At 38.8% G+C, this 20,529-nt stretch overlaps 1 protein-coding gene across 1 annotated transcript; it reads right to left on the bottom strand.

Moving 5' to 3' along the window:
• Positions 1–3,641: 3,641 nt before the first annotated feature.
• Positions 3,642–17,696, bottom strand: cd82a (CD82 molecule a). Its single transcript, XM_043245039.1, has 9 exons — positions 17,588–17,696; positions 13,199–13,270; positions 10,971–11,043; positions 7,660–7,784; positions 7,276–7,350; positions 6,253–6,351; positions 5,696–5,869; positions 5,133–5,216; positions 3,642–4,863 (listed from the first exon to the last, which is right to left on the bottom strand). Exons 2-9 carry the CDS (start codon positions 13,259–13,261, stop codon positions 4,786–4,788), a joined length of 771 nt encoding a protein of 256 aa, XP_043100974.1. The 5' UTR covers positions 13,262–13,270; positions 17,588–17,696; the 3' UTR covers positions 3,642–4,785.
• Positions 17,697–20,529: the final 2,833 nt, after the last annotated feature.

Here is a 20,529-nt window from a genome sequence, read left to right as displayed (position 1 = left end):
TTGATGACAAAAAGCAAAACATCCAAACTCATGAAAACACTCCAATGCTTCGTTCTGTGGCATTTAATTATTATTTTGAAAAATGTATTTAAATTCAGAAAAAAATCCATAACACTTATGATTTGCTTTCTAACCTGGATGAGTATTTGTGCATGCATGAATGTTCCATAAATGTCTAGACTAATGGGTTTCAGGAAGTCTCCAGCTTGATAAGATCCAGGAAATTCCTCAAAGAGATCAGAAATCCAAACATGGACTGACACAGAAGCTAAGTAAAATGTGAACAGTTTGTTGACCCAGATGGTGATCGCTGTGATTGAGTGCTGGATGAGCCTGGCCGTCCGTAACAGCAACACCTTGTGAGTATTGTGATTTGCATAAACCCTAAAAATAAAATGGCAGTATAGTATCCCAAGTATTAGTACTCAGTTTCTCCTGAAAGCTGATAAAAACAAGTCTACAGCAGTATAAAGTAGAAGTTGAGCTCACACAGAATGACCACAAAAATATGCAGAAGTCAGCAGTCCATCCTAGTCTGTAAGTCTCCAGCAGCTGCCAAGAACAGGAAAAAGGGTCAAGGCCTATAGGTGACCTCATCCAGAGTGCAATGGAGTGCCTGGTGCTGATCTCATTGTCAGATATGTTGCTGTTTTACCAGGACCAAACCATTTCCAGACAGGAAATGATTCTTATTTTATACATGAAGACCGGAGGATGTAATTGTTTGGTGGTGACCTGGCTCATAGGTATTTGAGTATATTCTTTGAAGGAAGCTTGAAAAAAAAAAGTACTAGTGGGTAAAAATTTAAAATTCTCCAAAATGTCCAGACACACTTGGGAGAGTATGAAAAACAACTTGCTGTGTTCTGTCAAAAAAAAAACTGCCTGAACCCACGGCACACAACATTCCCTCTCCACAGAACATTACGTTTCCTCAAACCTCCACACGCTTTCTCTGTGGTGTCTGTTAGTGAAACACATGGGAAGAGCATCATGCAGCATAGCCCAGAAAGGAGAGTCATATGCGTGATTACCAGAGTTCATAAACAATGCGATAATCAGCATATATACTACACTTTAATGGTATAGTATAATGTTCTATTAATCAGCAATTTTCACTAGTCTTATAGCCTTCTATACACTTACTACAGTATACAAAGAGTGACTTTGTCTAGATTCCTCAGCAGTGTTTCTATGCTCTTGTGTGATATGACCAGCTAAAGGCGAGAGTCCCGAAGAGGTTAACAGGAGAAAAGGGTCCATCTGGTGTAGACCAGCTCAGATTTTTTACAGCGTTCCAGACCCACCAAGATCTTCTCCAGCCAGACCTTAAACATCACTGTTTTCAGGTCAGCACTTTTCACATTTTCCCCCTGACATCTCACCTTGTCCCTCCATAAAAACAGCCATAGAGACTTCTGCAGCTCAATGGTAATGTTGCCAAGTTTTTTAGCAACTGGAAAACACACACCCAGACATCCAGTCTGCACAGGGCATTGCTTTAAAAGGGATTTTGTTCCAGTTTTCTATTATGCTCTGCCAAAAGCATTGATCGTGTTTATTCCTTAAGCCATTTAGTTCCATTAAAGAAGTCCCCCTACTACCCTGGCATGTTATTCTAGGACCATCTCAGCATGGTGTATAAATGCAATGAATTATAATGGTGATTTTACTGTCCTCAAGCTCCAGCAACTTTTCCCGGCTATCTAGGAATCTTTTTCACTTAAAAAATATCATATGTGTGCACTGGTATCTATGAATTTTATTATATAAGAAAAATCTTACCGATGCATCAAAAGGAACATTTATTCATAAAGATGCTGGATTAAATTACTTGAGATATCAAAATACACTGGTAAAAACTAGTTTGTGTGCTCAACAACGAAAAACAACAAAAGGGAAGAGTGCATAACTTCATAACACGAACAGAATATTGCTATGGCATTGACAGAGAGAGAAACATCGTCACACACTTAATAACGATAAAGCAGTCGTACATTCTGCACTGTGGGTGCCAATCACTAACAAGTCCAAATACACAGCTGTATTCTGGAAATAAGCCCCCAAAAATCACAACCTGCATTCATCTATAAATAACATCTAGGAAAAAAAAAGTCCAAGAGCCCAAAGTCATTTATAATAAGCAGGCTTGGCAACTCTGTACGGTCCAATGCCCAAGTGCAGATGTACAGGATGAATCACTACTGTGAGGACACAAAAATCACCATAGTAACTATCACTGTCACAACTCCTATTAGCTATTTTTATTAAATTGCTATAATACTTTTTACTGAAATTAAATTAAAAATATATATATAGATGAAACATGTAATTAAAAAAGTTATATATATATATATATATATATGTGTGTGTGTAATGATTTGAAATAATTTGAAAAACAGTATTTCTGTAATTCAGAGCTGGTTTGACCTTTTGAACTTCTCCTTTCTTCTCATATTATTAGTGAACTCCCTCCTCCCCTTCATTAGCCATCTATGTGAAGTGAAATTAGATTAAATTCAATGAGGGTGAGCAGTGTATGACTCGGTCACAAGTGTGTGTGTGTGTGTGTGTGTGTGTGTGTGTGTGAATGACAGCTCTGTCTCACGTAGTCATAAATGTCTCTGTGGCTTCCTGTCAGCTGCTCTTGCTGTCAGTGACCATCGGCCATCAGTCTATGATACAGTATTTCTTTCTTTAGGTGTTTATAAACATTAGGAATTAACGAATTAATGAAACTAAGTTCAACAGGCGAACGTGAGACTGTAAATACTGCTTATAAAATGCAGTTTCTAGACTATTTCATAAAAAGGCCAGTGTTGAACGACTGTATACAGCCACACAATGAAATAATTCTGCATTCTATGAAAGCTATTAAAGCAAAGTGCGGCAGCTGTTGTTGCTCGGCGGGCTGGCAGAACATGATCAGAGAGATATACCAGACTGCATTCTGACAAAAGACAGCTCCAACGTCAGCCCATCACCATTATAATTACAAGTGTAGCTCTGGAGACCTGGAGCAGAGCATTACCGGAAGGATGGGAAAGGAAACTGATGTCCTCTTTGAGCTGAATTACCATAGATCAATGGAGAAAACGTGCAGGTTAGAAATACAAAACACACTGTACTGAAGGTACAGGAAGGTGAGGAAATTCATAACATGCTGCATTTATGTGGAGTACTGGACATGTGCATCTAAAAAAGAAATGTTTTCCGTGAGTATCCATGTGTGTGGCAGCTGGACAAGATTGTGTGAAAACAGGACGGAGCTCGTTGGGTAGGGCGGATGTGAAGGGGCCGAGCAGGTGGCAATGAACCCTCTATTGTTGAGGGAGAACGAAGGGTGGGCCGTGTCATTTAACACCTCATAGAAACACGGGAGAAACAGACCACCATGATGACCCCTTGAGGAAGACCACCATTTGCCTGCATAAATGTTAAAAAAGCAGAATGACACGATATGTTTAAATTTGGTTTTAGATGGTTTACTAATACAGTGTATATTGCTATTTACTCAACTGTTATGCAAAGCATTCTGATTTTAAACTTCCCAGTTCACTTTAGCTAGAACAGATGTGCTACTGCCACCTAGTGAAGATCTGGCAAAAGTACACGGTGGATAAAAACACAGAGCAAATAGGTTGGGTGAGTTTTTTTTATTATAACACATTCAGCTTAAGAAAGGTACATGTAGTTATAATATTTCTATCATTTCATAATTATTGGTAGGGGGCTGTATTCCCTGTATTTAAAAAAAATAGTATTTTTCACAACATTAAAATAAGTGTGTACCTTTTATTAAGAACTTAAAAGTTTTACATATGCAAAATATCCATTACAGATGCCAGAAAACACTGTTAGCGTATTTTTTTAATTTATACTTGTCATAGCAAGTATACAATTAAAGTCGTAGTGGTGCCAGAGAAAATCTGTTTAATTAGGAGCGATGCAATAAAAAAAAATCAAGTCTGCAGTCAACTTTGGGGGCTAATCTTCATTTTGGTTCACATCATCAAGGAATAGCTTCATATTGTAATTCCTTACAAATATCCTCATACAAATATGCTCAAGTCAAGCATGTAGAAAAGACATAAAATTTATCATCTGTACAAAAAGGCAAAAGTTTGACTCCCTAGACTTGTCAAAATCAACATGCAAATGAAATCTAAAATATATACACACTAATAAAAAATAAACAAAGCGACCTGAAACAAACACTGGTGCACAAACATACATGATGGACTATAACACAGACAACTTTCTTATTTGGGACATGCCGCTAGGGCAGAGTGGGAATTGTGTCAGTCTATGTATACCACAAAATGAGCACACGCTAAATATCTAAAGAAAAGTCCCTTGATTTAACGAAAGCAGGCCTTTGTGGTTTTTCTGTTGTCCATAAAGCATAACCAAAGTTTAATAGGATGTTAACTCAGTGTGGGCTGCTACAATGTCGAAATATCAAAGCAAACAGACCAGCCTGGGTGTTATAAGTGTGTTGTTGTATAAATAGACCATTCAGGGGCTCTAGGACTCATCATAGGCTTTCCATTAATTTATGTGGGCAGCTTTCATGTTCTACACTTCAGACTGTCATACAATGGACTATTCAAATTGGACTAAAAAAGATCTAATTAAATATCACAGGGGATAGTGTTATTGACGTAAAGTGAAATCTCATGACTAAACATAAACCTAAAGCTTATGTTTAGTATATATTGTAGAAAAAGAGATCTGTTGTTCCACGTAAATAAAGAAGGACTGAATACATTTGTGTGCAAATCCTCAGTACTTTGGCACTTTGGTGTAGTCCTCTTGGTGTACACTCTTGCAAAGGCCCATCGAGAGTATCATTCCAAGGAGCTGTAAGAAACAAACAACAGTCACTACACTGAGATAAGAACAGAAAGTCATCTGGGTCTTTACTCTAAGATACAAAAGCTATAAAGGTGCATACTATAAATGGTACATATAAATGCACATATTAATACCTTTTTAAAAAAGGCGCCACCCCAATGACAGTTTAATTTTGTTTGTTTTTCTTTGCACAACGATAATAAACAGCCCAAAAATTCTTAGTTATGAAGAGGTGTATTGTTCGTGCTGCCTAAGGCGGAGGAGATACGACATACCTCAATGACAGCCACACCAAGGCAGATTCCCAAAATAATTCCATAATTTGTGAAGAGCCAGCTCCCCACATTCTCCAGGCAGCCCTATTGAAGACAGAAAAACACTCTTTCCACCTGTACTACACCCGTTTCCAAATTCATGCTACTCAAGATTCACAAAACTATGAAAGAGAGAAGTATGTGAAATATAATTTGCTAGTCATCATCTTTCCCATGCGTGTGTAATGAATTTTGCCCACAGTGTTTAGTAAAATTATGTATTTCAAAGAAGAGTCCACACATTCATGTGTTTAACCGCCTTCATGTGATTCCAAACAGGTATGACTTAATGGGAATATTATTTTAAAGCAATGGGTTACACAGTTCCAGTTATGAACATTGAAAAACATATTTTTGACCATACAGCGGAACTCAATGAAATCAAAACGGTTTGGTTACTCATATTCAATATTTGTGGGATATTTAATGTAATAGTATTTAATTGGGCGGACTGTCACTTTAACAACACAAAGCGCTTACTTAACACATTAAAATGATGAACAAATAACCGATATTTCCCATACCGTCTCATAGATGGGCCAATCGTTACTTGAGGCCTGACAGAAGCCGCTATCAGCCACATTAGGTGGTGGGAGGGACACATTGTGGCAGGAGCATGGGTACAGTTCTAGTGAATTGTTCTTAATCATATGGTTCGCCAACCAGTCCTGACGTCCATTCCAGCCACAACACTGCATCTGAGACACGCACAGAAAAAACAACAGGTCATGAAGCATTCGATATTACTGGCGTGACTATGAACCAGAACTATTCAACCCGCTAGCATCTTAATCATTAATTATCAACCACTAATTTCTCATTAAAATGTATTCGGTATTCAATCTAATACACTTTTCCAGGGCAAAAAAATGACACTGTATTTTAAACGTTAGCAACTGAACAGTCTTAATGTCAGTTCTGAAAGGCTGAACTGACAACCCAGCAAGCATTTCTACATTCCAGAGCTTGTACCTCCCACAGAAACCGAGCGTGTTTTCGTGTCACTGAAATAAACAGCGTACATACACGTCTCTAATCTGAATTAAAGACAATGTATGAGTTACGCCCATTCTCAACTCACTGTGATCTGGAGGTAGTCCCAGGCCTGCTCCGCGGTTTTATTCTGTCCGGGGTAGTTCACCACAACTTGGGACACGATTTCGTTTGCCTCCTTCCTCAACTGCAACGAGAGTCAAGCGGGTCAGTGGTTTATTTTTCTAGCCCCAGGTATTTGACCTGAGACTCACTGTGCTGACTGAGGAAACAGTTGTTAGTAAAATGGTTCAAACACACTTGTTTCACACAAATCTTTTCCCACGAGAGAAGTACGTGTCGCATTCTGCATTGGAAGCACATATTCAGCTGTATGCTCATCTTGTCTCCAAAACGGTTCGCATTTATGTCTGAGACGACAGATTAGCAGATAAAGGACAGCATCTATCATCTACTTGCTTAAAATGCTTTATTATTTACTGCATATCCTGCTCAGATGCTTCCGACGGCCTCCTCAGAGACACTCGCTGCTGCCTGACCTAGGTGGAGGGTACAGAAGTGTTTGTGTGCATTCGTCCTCATCCTGCGTCCAACATTTATGATTATTTTTCTCATGGGTCATCATGGTGAAGGTCTGTTCAACAATAGAGGTTCTGAAATGCGTGTATTTTTTGCTATATGCGATAGGGGGCAGTACATTTTCATTTTCAGCCACTAAAAAACTCTTGACCTCGTTTCAAGCTGTTCAAGCCAGAATTCTAAACAAAACCTTCACAATGAATTCTAGCTGGCAAAAGGAACACATGGAGATCTGACCTCAGCTTTTCCGAAGCATTTTAACATGCATGCGAACCATAAGTGTCTTGCTCACAAAAATGTTTTGATGCCAGGCTTTTAAGAAATGGTTTAACCACAAATAAAAATTCAGCATTCTGGATCAAAACCTGTACGACTTTCTGTCATGAACTAGAGACATTTTTCAAAATATGCTGCTGCATAAAATCAAGCCAAACAGGTTTGGAACGATACAAGGGCGAGTAAGTGATTCGATTTTCATTTTTGAGCAAACTATCACTTTACAGCAACCACATTAGAGCATTCACTCACTCACCAAATCCCGCTGGAAGTAGATAAGAATGGCAGCAGCCACTTGAGCAAGGAGGATGAGCAATAGGCAGGTGAAGTACTGTAGAGAGGGAAAGAAAAAGACAATGGATTCAGATATCACACAACCACCACATATGTCAGTCTCATATATGCACTGCACAGTCTGCACATATGTGCAACAGAAACGCAACAGCTGGTTCAGTCTAGTCTATTTGGGGCATGTGACATGAAACCGCTCAGCACAGCAAATTTACAAGTGAGAGCAGAAGTACCTTTCGTACTTCAAGTTTGCATGAGAAAATAACATGCGATTTACAAAAACAAGCATGAACTAAATTAGGATAGACGGTAAAACTGTGCTAAATATTGGTGCAGTTTTGTGTCTTACCAATCCAAGCAAACAGCGGATTTCATAGATGGCCCCCAGACAGCCCAGAAATCCCAGAAGCATGGAGAATGAGCCCACGCCAATCAGAATATAAGAGACCACCTTCAAGACCATGGATGAATCCTCTTTTAGTGAGAAATACAAACGTAATTCTGGTTACAAACTAATCAAAATTGTTAACGAGCAGTGATTAAATAAACATAATAGTAATTTGGTTATTTTCCACACTTTGGTAACATGAAAATTGGTCAATTCAACATGAAACATGAATCCAACTATGTTGACTATATAAGACTTCTTGTTTAATGTAAAAAAATAAATAAAAATACAACAGTAAGAGGTATATAAATGTGTTTATATGTTTGCAAGAAAAAAATATTTATAAATTAACATGAATCAATGATATAGCATTTTAAAGTGTTACCAGTGCTCTTTTATGGTCTGCTGAGGTTTACACTTAGAAGAGAACAGCTTCAACTTTACATAATAAAATGCACTTCTGCTGGTCACTTTGCATGTCAACAGCTAATTTTGGTCTCAAATACTCCAAGCCAGTAAATACAGTCTCGGGTTGTCCTCATGAATATGCATTGTGTAATGTTGAGATGGGCTTGGCAAGTCTCCCTTGTGATCCTGACTTAGACATGAGGGCCTATAGTACCGGCCGATGCTCAGTGTATGCTATTGAACAGTTGGGTCAGGCATTCTGTGGCTTCGCCTCAAAGCAGCAGCACATTCTCCAACTGTGTTCTGGTCCTGCTTCAGTCAGGCTTTCGTGCGTACTGACTGAAAAGCCTCTGTCATATCATCCTGCCTCGAAATACCTCAATGGCTCCCCAGCAAAAACAACATTACCACAGACAGCCTCGCAAACAATACCACAGTGTGACTGTGAGTGCAGAGGATACAATGGCCCATCATGTGACCCGATGCAATCATCATTACGAAACCAAGCACTTAGATGAGATGACCATCTCGACCCTGATGATTGCAACTTGCGTCAAAGCACAAATAACAGAATGAGTTAATCTTTTCACACGGTTGAGAGGGTACTGTTTACATCTTACATAATTCAGGCTATTTGGTAATTAATGATTAAGAGAGAAATGGATACTGGGAAAACCACATGCCAGAAATTGAGAAACAGCGGGCTGCATTTAGTAAGCAAACAAATCCAGCATCCTAAGCAAAAATGTGGAGTTAGTTATCTTATTTGGAATCATTTCAGCTAATTCTGTTCTGTTAAAAAAATAAAAAACTTTTTTTCACAGCAGTTCGTTTTTCTGAAATGTCTGACTTAACTATTGGTAAACAGCTGTTAACGCAATTAAAAAAAATGTCAGAGTCTTAAACTGGAAATACTGAGATGAGTCTCTTTTTCGTGCCATGTGGTAAATATTATCAAATTTCTCTGTCGCCATAACAATACCACAAACAATAGAATAAAGACCAAGACCTTTTTCCTTAACAAAGCAAATGCCTTTTAAGTGCAACCACTATGTTTAGCAGAAACCAAGTTCAAAGCATTTGGCCGACTGCAATGAATGCAACGATTCAGTTTCAATTATTCCATCCAGTGCCCAAACCCCAAAAATGGGCAGTGACACTGCAAATAAAACATGTCTGCGTTTTAGCTTTAAATGTGTGGGCCTTTGTAGCTTCAGTACTGTAAATCTCAAACTGCCCCATGCTGTTGAAGTGCCTAATGGTGTCTAACGGAAACAGGAAAATCCTCTAGGGATCAGCTGAGCCAGTGAAGGCCACTGGCATCTGGATTAGAGAAACAATGATGTTCAGAAAACTTTTTTTTTTTTAACGATGGCCTCACAGTTTGTATGCATGGCTGGGAGTCCCAACAAACAGCCAGCAGCCGCTGTGCACTGCAGGAATGTGTCTGTCAGATGAATTATGACGTGCAAAAGAAGGAATAAGAGAGGCTGACAGATTCACTGCCGTTGGTATCATGCTATGGTGCGAGCCTGCACTTTTAAAAATCAGTTTTCTGCTCTGAACAATCAATCAAACAAAAAAAACTTTACATGCCACAGCCACTCGGACTGGGTTCAAGTCTTAGGTCAGGCTCACTACATTTTGCATGACAACCTTTAAAATGTTCTGACCCTTTCCAAGACTGTAATGGATCTGTAAATCTGAGGACTGTCAGTGCACTTTCAGTAGTGTTCATTTTCACACAACCTTATGTTGTAGACTAAAAAAACATTCAGTTAATAGTTTGTCACATCATATTCATTCATTTTAGTCCGTTTTACTTGGAATAAAATGGCTTCTAATTTTAGTCTTTGAAAACCAAATGAAGTAAATATTAAATATTATATTTATATATTAAATTCATTCTCTGTTCAGTTTACTGCACTGTGTTTTACTGTATTTTTGAACAAATAAATACAGCCTCATGGAGCATTAGAGACTTCTCTAAAAGAATCTTCCTGTTCCCAAACTTTTGAACCGCGGCATAGATTAAGACCACTTAGAATGAAGTGACAGAGGCAGATAGAGGGTCATTCTTTTGTATATACTTGCTCACTAGTGTTAATTTGTTCTTTCAAATGACTAATGCATCGAGAGGCCTGATCTGAGCATTGACGTGATGCATGCTAATGAGACAGCCGCTAAAAGAGGCCTGTGTGGCAGCGAGGGAGCACCTGCAGACTGCCTCAGACGTGCTATGTCACACACAGGCCCTGCCTGGCTCGCGCACAGAGCCGTGAACTCAATAGCTGATCCGGAGCCAGCTGTGAACATGTAGCTCCGGCCTGCTTGGCACTGTCTGTAAGACCCAGACCCAGTGACCCAGAGCTCCCTGCAATGGCCTCTGGGATGGAAAACAGATCAGAAGTGTGCAGGGGGGGAGGGGTGATGAAAAACACAGAGCCCATCGTGGACAATCTGTCCAAAAGCCTGAATCATGCGCTTTAAGACGAGACTAACAGTGATCATCAAACAACATGAAATGAGAGACAGATGGCCTCTGTAAAAGTGGGTCTGAGTCACTGGTGCACGAGCCCAGGGGGTTTTATTCAAAGGTAGAATGGGATTTCACTAATGAGACCGACAACCAACTCTTCTCATCGCTTCCTCTTGTTTTTACTGCAACCAACTAACAGCGAAAGAACTCTCCCACGGGGCATTAAATAGCCTCTTAGATTAATGTGAACGCATTTCAAAACCATCCCGAGAAACCGGCCAGAAGAGTAGATTTAGGTTATTAGGAACATAATTTTCCTGCTTATTCGCCTGCTTTATGTTTTACGGTTCTCTCTTAGTTGCACACATTATATGAAGACACTTACGCAACACCGCAATGAGGCTCTGATTGTCTAGGAGGATCCACAGTCCAAATCCCATAATCGTAGCTCCGAAGATCTGTGGAGAGACAAGAAGGAAAAGACAGGGGGCAGAGGAAGAGAGAGGAAAGAAAAAAGAAGCAGAGAATCAATCATGAGCTGCAGGACAGAAGGGGAATGAGGGGCCCCACATTTCAGTTTACAAGCTGCAACTTGTTCACTCCAAATCTCTTGGACAGACCTAAAGATGGAAAGTCTAGTATTCATGCGTTCCCTGAAAGACAGGAAGGTTGTGTGCTTCTGTGTGTGTGTGTGTGTAAGTATGTAACAAACACACTAATCCTGGCCCATAGGAAGCTAAGAACTGTTGCCTGATCTCTAACTGTGGGGTTTCAATTCTGCTCTGCTCTGAGCTCACATCTGGGATTGATTGGGCCGTGCTTCTGCGTGGCAGTGGCAGGAGGGGAGGGGGAGCTCAGCGGATGTTCCATGAGTTCAAGAACACCACAGCCTTCTCTAAACCCACTGGACAAGCGTTCTGTCTCCTCTCCTTATGTCTAACACCAGGGCACATGCTGAGGTGTGTGGTTTAGGGGGGCATGCTAAAAGTCCAGATATGCTTTGCGTACTTAGTTTAGGGGTCAGTTTTTTCCAAAAAGGTCAGTTTGGCATACTTTGATTCGTCTCAAATTATGTTACACCAGTTCATACCTCTGTAGTATATTTGAGCCTTTATTTGTAAGAATGCAGATTAAGCTTAAGGTTTATGATTTCTGAAACTAGATCCTCTAGTTATTTTGGTTCAACTTCATAAAAAAAAAAAACGGTGATGAAGGTAAACCCGGCAACATTTCTTGATGGATTTTTTTATTTAAAGGAACACTCCACTTTTTGTAGAAATAGGTTCATAATAAGTTAAGTTTCACCATTTTAGAATCTATTCAGCCGGACTCTGGGTCTGGTGATAGCACTTTTAGCATAGCTCAGCATAGATCATTGAATCCAATTAGACCAGTAGCATCGCATTCAAAAATGACCAAAAATTAATGACATACTGTATTTTTCAGTACACAGTTCTTTGTTATTGCAAATCTTTCAAAATGCTAAAATATAAACATATTTAAACAACAGAATAATATTTTAATGTTTTGTACCATATTGAAATATGATGTGTTTTTAATTAATTATCATCTAAAAATATTTTTACTAAAACATTATTTTTTAATTTAAATATTTAAAAAAATTATCTTTCTGTGCTTTATTTCTATGTACCAATCTAATGCAATCGTTTCGGATAAAAGCATCTTTTAAATAATAAAAAATGCTGTTGTAATGAATAATTGAATAAATGCAAACACAAGAAACTGCCAATAAGAACACAATTATGTTGTTATATATTTTTCTTCTTTAAACATTTTCCTGGGGTCATTTAAACATGTATTTAAGTGCACTGGTTGGGTTACAAATAGTCGGAATAAATCTTTTGGCTCTTCCTGTGCTCTTTGAGCCTGAGCACCCAGGACTGCAAAGAATAAACTTGGATCAGAGATTTCTTTTTTTTTTTCCTACATGGAATAATTCCAAGGATGACAAGAGAGAGCAGGCTGTTTCTCTCTGAGATGGAGAAGAGTAAACTGTCTGGGTAACAAATGGAAAACACTTCATCTGGATGATAACTGGTGCATTCTTGAGAAGGAGAGATGCCAGATTGCTATGATGCACCTACAACTAATAAAAACGGCACATCAATGGGTAAACAGAATTGAATTATTTATATTAATGTGAGCCCTGGTTCAGTGAATATCAGTGTTAAAGTAATGTAAAGAAAACTGGGACACCAGCTATGAGTGAGCAAAAAGCATAACTTATAAAAAGAAACAGGTTTGGTAGAATGTTTCAAAATCCTTGCCCAGAAATTTAGCCCAAATCGAATGCAGTAACACTTTATTAAAACATAAAAATTTGATTACGTTTGTTGTTTTCTGTAATGTTCATTTTTACATATAAACAATAGAATATATAGAAATTAGCATTAACCTATATTAATAAATGCTGTTTATTTATTAATGATACTAACTGCTTTAAAAATGTTAACAAACTTCTAAAAATGTTACATATAACGCTAACATTCCGTTGTTGAGGTTTATTAGTCCTAATCAAGCAACAAAAACAAAGCACATCAAATGATCAAAATAACCGAACTTGTTCTTTAAAAACTAAAAAGTGAAACTTACAAAGAAGATTAAGTTGAAGAGAAACAGGAAGTACTTGGTGGCAGCGATGCATCCTTTCCCCATTTTGTTGACCTTTAAAAACCCAAAACGGAAAAACAGCAATAAATTAAGGATCACCGAATGTGACACATGACACAGATTAAGAGAAATGGCAAAAGGCAACATGACAATGTTCAATTCATTGAAATGAACAGACAGCTGTAAGGATTACAAAAACATTTGGGATTAGTGATGAGAGCTAAACAAAAAAAAATTTGAATCTGTAAACGAAGGTACACAGTTTTCATCACGCACACAGGCTAAAAATATCTACATATGTTTGCTGTAGTTTAGATATTCAGCGCTTCCCCTTGCTTTCAGACAGAGCGTGCCGTCATAGTCAGATAAATCTATGGAGTACACTGATCTAAATACCACAGGATCGGTCAATATGATCCTCTGGAGTGTGATGGCTATTGCCACAGTTTTTTGACGATGACCCACATTCCTGCTATCATTAATAGGTTAGTATTATACAGGCTTCTCGTGCTATTTGTGGGACTGTTGGCGTGCCGCATGACACACTTTGGCACAGCAATGACCTCAGCGAGGGCGAAAGAATTGAGAGTGATGATAAGCAGATATAGAGCAACAACACAAAGTGGATCTGGCAACAGATGGAGAAAACACTATGGCTGGAGCCATTTATGGACAAGCACAGGAGCTCATTCAAAGCTTTCTTACTGTGGAGATCAAAGGATGGACTTTCATCTCACCTCTCAGTGATACTATACGAGAGATACTACATCGGAAGAACCTCTTTTACAGTCAAATTAACAAAGTTAATTCTGATTCGACAAAGCTGTTTCAACACTGATAAAATAATGAATGATTTCTGAAGGAACATGTGACACTGAAGATGGAAGTAATGGCTGTTAACAGTAATAAATTAATTTTCAAAATATATTATAAGCATACAAACAATATTAACCCAAAGTCTGTGAATATTCATAAACAGACTTAAATAAATCTCGCTTTGGATAAATGTGTCTAAAACAGGATAAAAGTGGATAAAGGAGTTAAAAAACCACATAAGCCAACGTCTGTCCGCAGAGTTCCTTAGTCTTTCTTTTTCTTGAAGTTATGTAACAGAAAGAAAAGCATTCTATTCAAAACTTCACAGGCAAACTCACATGAACTTTTTCAATGTTTTCAATCTTGGGAGAGGAGAGGAATACAATTTAAAACATGTTTAACTTTCTTGTTTCGGCAGAAGAGAATAGCAGGGCAGAATAGCCAAGCAGCTCAATTAAAAATCTCTTATACGTCTCTACCATGGGAGAGACTGTAGTGGGTTTTTTTTGAGATGCAACAGAAGTACGTGGAATCAAATTACCTGCACTTCCTCTTAATTCTGCAGAGTGAAACGAGGCCTTATTTTCACCTTAAGCGAGTTTCCTAATGTCTGTACCACGTGTTACAGAAGACATAAACAAAAAGGGGTTATAAACAAATTACCCTTGATAAAAGCCCTGTCGCGATTTGAATCAAGGCCAACATTGAGCTGATGTGCCACATATGAAGGTCACAGCTATTATGTCTACACACATGTAACTTATCCAACCTCAGTCAGACAGATAAAAAGTGTGTCACAATGCACTAAAATTTGAATTAGGCCAGCGCACCACCACAAGCCAATATATATTAACAAGACCTGTTTATCCGTAGTAGCTGATCTTATCCCTTCCCTGCTGTAATTGCTTTGGCAGCAAAATAACCTCAAATCACCTGAAAAGCAAAGCAAAGCTTGCGAAATGAGTACTGCCACTTTGAGAGTATCTATTAAGCAATTACAATTATCCTTTGAGGAGAGCCAGGCTCAGCCCTCATTCTGAAGTTCATCAGCATTCAGCTCATCTACCCAGTGTACACTGGGGCTCTAGTTCACACCCCGATCTCCAAGCACCCTCCCCCACGCTCACACAGATAGAACCAGCTTTGATTTCCCACCACGACAATGGCAGCTTTCAGCCACGCTTTTCAAATCGAACAAAAGGAGAAACTCCACACACTCAGGAGCCCACTGTAGCCTTGAAGTTACTACCAAACCGATGACATCCCTACCGGGGTGGGCAACTTTAACATCTAAAGCGAACATACAAGTGCACAAGTGTCATGGAACGCGTTACTAAAAGCACAAGTATGCACACACGTGCTTCATACAAGGAGATAGAGCTTCTTTGCAATCGCTTAAGCTAAAAACATTAAGCCTAAAAAGAATGATCCAAGGCCTTCCAGTCTTTGTCACTTCCACGACAACTTCATTTGAACTTGCGCATGCCAAACAGTTCGCCATGGTAACCAACAAGTGGGCTGGCACGAAGGGGTGCAGAGTGTCCCCTCTTGAGAGACTAAACAGTCTCACACTCCTCACAGCATGCAGAAAAAAGAAAAGTGAAACCCCAAATAGGGGGAAGCCCACTGGGGCCAATGGCCTTGTCCATCCACAGTTACTTCAGGCAGAAACAAGGCTTACATTCATTAGGACGGTTAATCTCTCCACCTGAACACAAAGACCAACTTGATGGCACCAGTCGTGTTAAAGTGGGCTGCACAAGTAGCTACTAAAATGGTCCAGAGAGGTTAATAAAGTTGACTAGTTTTATGATGAATGATGATTGTGGTTCAGAAAAACAATAAAATTTTAACAACAGGGAGGAACCAATGTTTGTGTCTGACACATCACCTATTAATGGAATGCAGACAAACTGGAACCGTACATTCAATAGAAAGCGTTACTGTTTAGAAATCGTTCAACAGAAATTCAGATTTGTTATGTTTTATCTTTGTCTCAATGGTGTATCTTAAAATTCGGGGGAAAACTTAAAGTAAGGACAGATGAGGTGATTGTTGACATAACAGCTATTAAAATATGGATGTGGGTATCATAGACCTGATCATATACTTTTAGAAGAAAAAAAAAATATTCAAAATGTTTTCAATGGCCTTAATTGAATATCCTGGTGCCTATTTATCACCGTTTATTATCATTGCTGTACAGAAGATACAGCTTAGACGGATTTTTCTTTCCTAAGGGCATGTTTGCCTTTCATAATTTAAAAAGAAAGAAATATAGAAATATAGTGGACTTTACTTGAACTCACAAATTGACTGTAAAGAAACTTGCAATACCGTATAAACGAATCAGTAAAGTATTAAAAGTATTACTGTTATTAGGCTATGAATGCATTAATTTGTAACTTACAGTAGATTACTGATTTGTAGTTCAATTTAATGGAAATTTTCACCCAAAAAAAATTCACCCAAAACTCCTTTCATCACTTACACACCTTTAAGTTATTCCAAACCTGAATTTCTCTGCTCTGCTGAACATCAAGGTATTTTTAAGTGTACAATTTCTGGTCACCATTGACTTGCACTGTATTTTTTTTTCCACACTATGGATGACAATGGGAACCAGCAGCTGTTTGGTTACCCATATTCTGCAAAATATCCTGATTTTAAACATTCAAAAGAAGAAAAAAAGCGTACAGGTTTGGGGGTGAGTAATGACAGACAGTATTTTTATTTTGTGGGGTGAACCATTCCTTTAATCCGATCATAATTTGTAGGCAAAGACACATCCAAACTACACAGTTATTGTGTCCATCAATTTCCTATTCGCCTCCAAACCGAAAAAAGACTATTTCAATTCACTTGCCAAATCACTTACAGTTGTAAACCGACCTGACCTACATTCGACAGATCTCACATTACAGTTCATAACCAGTGAATTAAACCATCCTCACGAAGAGAGCTGCCTAAAAACTATTAAAGAGGAAAAATACAGAATATGCGAAAACGGGATTTCTCATAACCTTGAAGAAAACTAACAAGCAAACTATTTTTAGGATTATAATACATTGTAAACACTCCTTATCCTGACTGATAATAACAGTTTAAGGGGAAAAAATGGATAAACTGAAAGCGAAATCACGACAATGAGTGGGAGAACAAACAATGGCCTACCTAACATGTTTTCATAATGTTTTATGGAAGCAAACTATGAATAGTAAATTAAATCCAAACCAGAACAGCGAAGCAACGTTAAAAAAAGCGACAATTGTAAACTTACAAGTACAAGTACACAAACTAGGCTACTCACAGAAAATCTGTTACACACGACACGACAAAACATTAAAACTGCCCGCGATATTAAAACATTTGAAAAGAAATGCAGGGAGAGGATCTAACCGACCAGCTCACGACCATCTAGGCTATTTAAACTTTTCACTTAATTCAGCTCCCCGTCTTCAGCTGTTAAATATGTATAGGCTAACCTGAAGAAATATTGAGAAAATGATACACAATCATCTTTGAGGTAAAGGCTACGTTTTAAAAGGTACTCACGTATAGTGTCGGGATGGGAAAATGAGAAAAGTAGAAGAGATGTCAGCTGCGCGTCTCGTCCAGCGTTCTTGAGTCTAGTGCGAGCGAGCAGCCTGGACTTCTAAGATAAAGAGGCTGCTCACGGTCTCCACCAAGCGGCTTTGATTAACATCAGCCAGCGGACCACCGTCCACTTGGGGGCGTCGTGCACAAGATATCTTTGAATTTCCCATTTAAGTTTGAAATCATTTTAGCAAAAGCGTAAAAAATAACTATACTATTTGGTTTACTTTACCTTCAATAAGACAGCATATGAAATGCTTGTGAAATGAAGCGCCCTTTTTTTTTTAGTGTTTTTTAACATGCTGAGAATCTCAACCTCAGGGAGAAAGAACTGGTTTTAGCCGGTTATTGTTCACGCTTTAGTCATCTTCTATAACAGACAACTCACAACTAAAGACTGTATGGCTGCTGTATGTTTAGATAGCAAAAAATAAAATAGGCCTAATACGTAGACAAAAACTCAATATCTTCCTTTCAGTTTAACCAATATTTCGTCCAGGACAGTACCTATATAACCGGCTTCACACTTACGGTCATCTATAAAACTAGCATTCATTTAAGAAATGCCGTGTGCTAAAGTGGGTATGTGCAGAAGCGTAAATGACAGCATGGGGGTGAAAAAAGAAACAAAAAGTGAAGGCTCCAACAGAGGGGAAACCCAATTACTTGAAACCCAACTTTACTATGAAAAGATTCACTTAAGAAACACCATTTGCTGAGACTGAAATGTGAAACCAGTCTTTTTAGATACCAAATAAATGACAGCATGTAAAAATCGAAAAACCCCCAACACCCCCATAACTCCTCAATAAGTTTTAATTTGAAATGTATGAAGAGTAGATTGAAAACACAGATTTTTGTATAAAATATTGTTTTATTAAAATGGCATATATAAAAACATAATGTTGACATACTACAACATATAAAACGTGCTACACACACACACATATATATATATATTGTGACGAGTCGGCTGCCCCTCCTCTTTATTGTCACCATCACCCCGTCCTTTATTCGCCGCCCTTCACCAGGCTCCCGACGGGAGTGGGTGTGTTCGAGAGGAGGGGCGTGGTATCGGTCAGGTCTGGCGGCGTGTGACGAGGCGCACCTGAAGGGGATTAGCCTTGTCACCGTCGCCGTTAAATACCTGACCGCGTCTCTCCTCGGGAGACCGGTCTCTTCCCCCGTGCATGCACGCTGGTGTCCTCGTGGGTCCAGGAAGGGTGCGCGATGGACCTCACCCCGCCGTCCGAGAAGTGCGTCGTGGGACCCCCGTAGTCCAGGCTGTGAGCACACAGCTCATCCCACTCTGCCGCCGGAGCAAAGAAACGACGGAGACGCCGCGGAAGAAGCCGCCGCCCCTCGCGCCCCGGGCCAGAAAAAGGGGAGCGCGTGCGACCGCCGGACTCCGCCCCTTACCTGGACCCTTCCCCCCTGGAACACGGCCTCAACCTTCACTTTCCCCGCGGCACGACGAGGACACCAGATCCCCCTTTTATTTGGACACTTTTCCCCTGGACACTTTATTATTTTGTATTATTATTATTTTGTCAATAAAAGCCTCTCCGAGGCCTGACGCCACGCCCACTGTGTCTGTCGTTGGCTCCTCCCGTCACAATATATACACACTAAACTATATCTACCCAAAGCATATATAAGAAAACTATATAACAATATAAACCAGGCTATTCCCTAGTATGTATTATTATATTCATATGTTAATATGATATAGGCCAATACATCTTACAGTTCTACAAGTGCAGCAATACATACTGTCCGATTAATCTTTTTTTGTCAATGAGAAAGTGAAAGCTGCATTTGCAGCAAAATATCATCTGATTAAATGCCATGGGTACACATTTCTTGCATCTTAAAATAACAGCGTGTGCATAAAACAAAAGTGCAAGTCTTAAGAAGGGGAAGCCCACAGTTATTTGAGCCAAATACCAGCAGTGCATTCAGGACAGTTAAGCTGTCCAAGTCATCATAACGCTAAATATTGAAAGAGAAAGCATCTAAACATCGGCATGAGTAATACTAAATGCTCTGTGATAGTTCAGTGGCCTCAGGGGGCATGTTCGGGATCATACATATTAGACTTCATCCGACTGTAAAACTTTTAAATAGCTTTTGGGCACAACTCTTTAACTACAGATCAGAATCAGAGCTCCTGTGAGAAATCAGTCAACGATTCAAGAATACTTTTTCCATTTGAAAAACTTTATAGATTTATTAAGCACATTCACTTTATCTCTACAAAAAGTAGATACATATGAGCATTTGAACAAACATTCTAAAAACTAACATTGAAATCATCTTTCTCAAAAACAACTACAAAAAAGTCGCAAATTTACAGACGTTTAAGAAGTGTTACTCATTCCTGAATCATTCAAATATTTACAAAGCAAAAAGTGACCTAAAAGATACCGAGTCGGTTATAATCATAAATTGTGCTTTGACTTCTCGATTAAATCACCGTCAATTGTTTTGCTAACGAACTATTACTAAAGTCAAGAGAGATGTACAGAATAAATAAATAAATGGCAGTTTGGTTTCGAAGTACTGCAGTTAATACACAATTACCAAATGGGTTCATCACACCTCCTTTGTTTGAAATACTTTAACTGGCCCTTTCCAAAGAATTTCCCTGTGGAATAAAGCCATTTGTGTTTCACTGGAAGTAGAATTTGAGATCTGTCCACGTCTCAAATGACATTTCAGTGATGGAAGCATTTACTATTAGGTATAATACCTGCTAGTTTTATAGAATAATCATTTATACCATCATTCACAATTAACTTTTGCTATGTTGGGCCAGATTCGCTTATGGCTACATAATAGTGACAATAAAAGGTGAATAAAAGTTCAGCATGCTAAGAATTTTAATAAAAACTGTGGAA

This window comes from Puntigrus tetrazona, chromosome 7, assembly GCF_018831695.1.
Source record: "Puntigrus tetrazona isolate hp1 chromosome 7, ASM1883169v1, whole genome shotgun sequence".
NCBI classification, from domain to species: Eukaryota; Metazoa; Chordata; class Actinopteri; order Cypriniformes; family Cyprinidae; genus Puntigrus; species Puntigrus tetrazona.
Note: the sequence above shows the minus strand (reverse complement) of the source record. Positions and strands in the feature narration are given on the sequence as shown.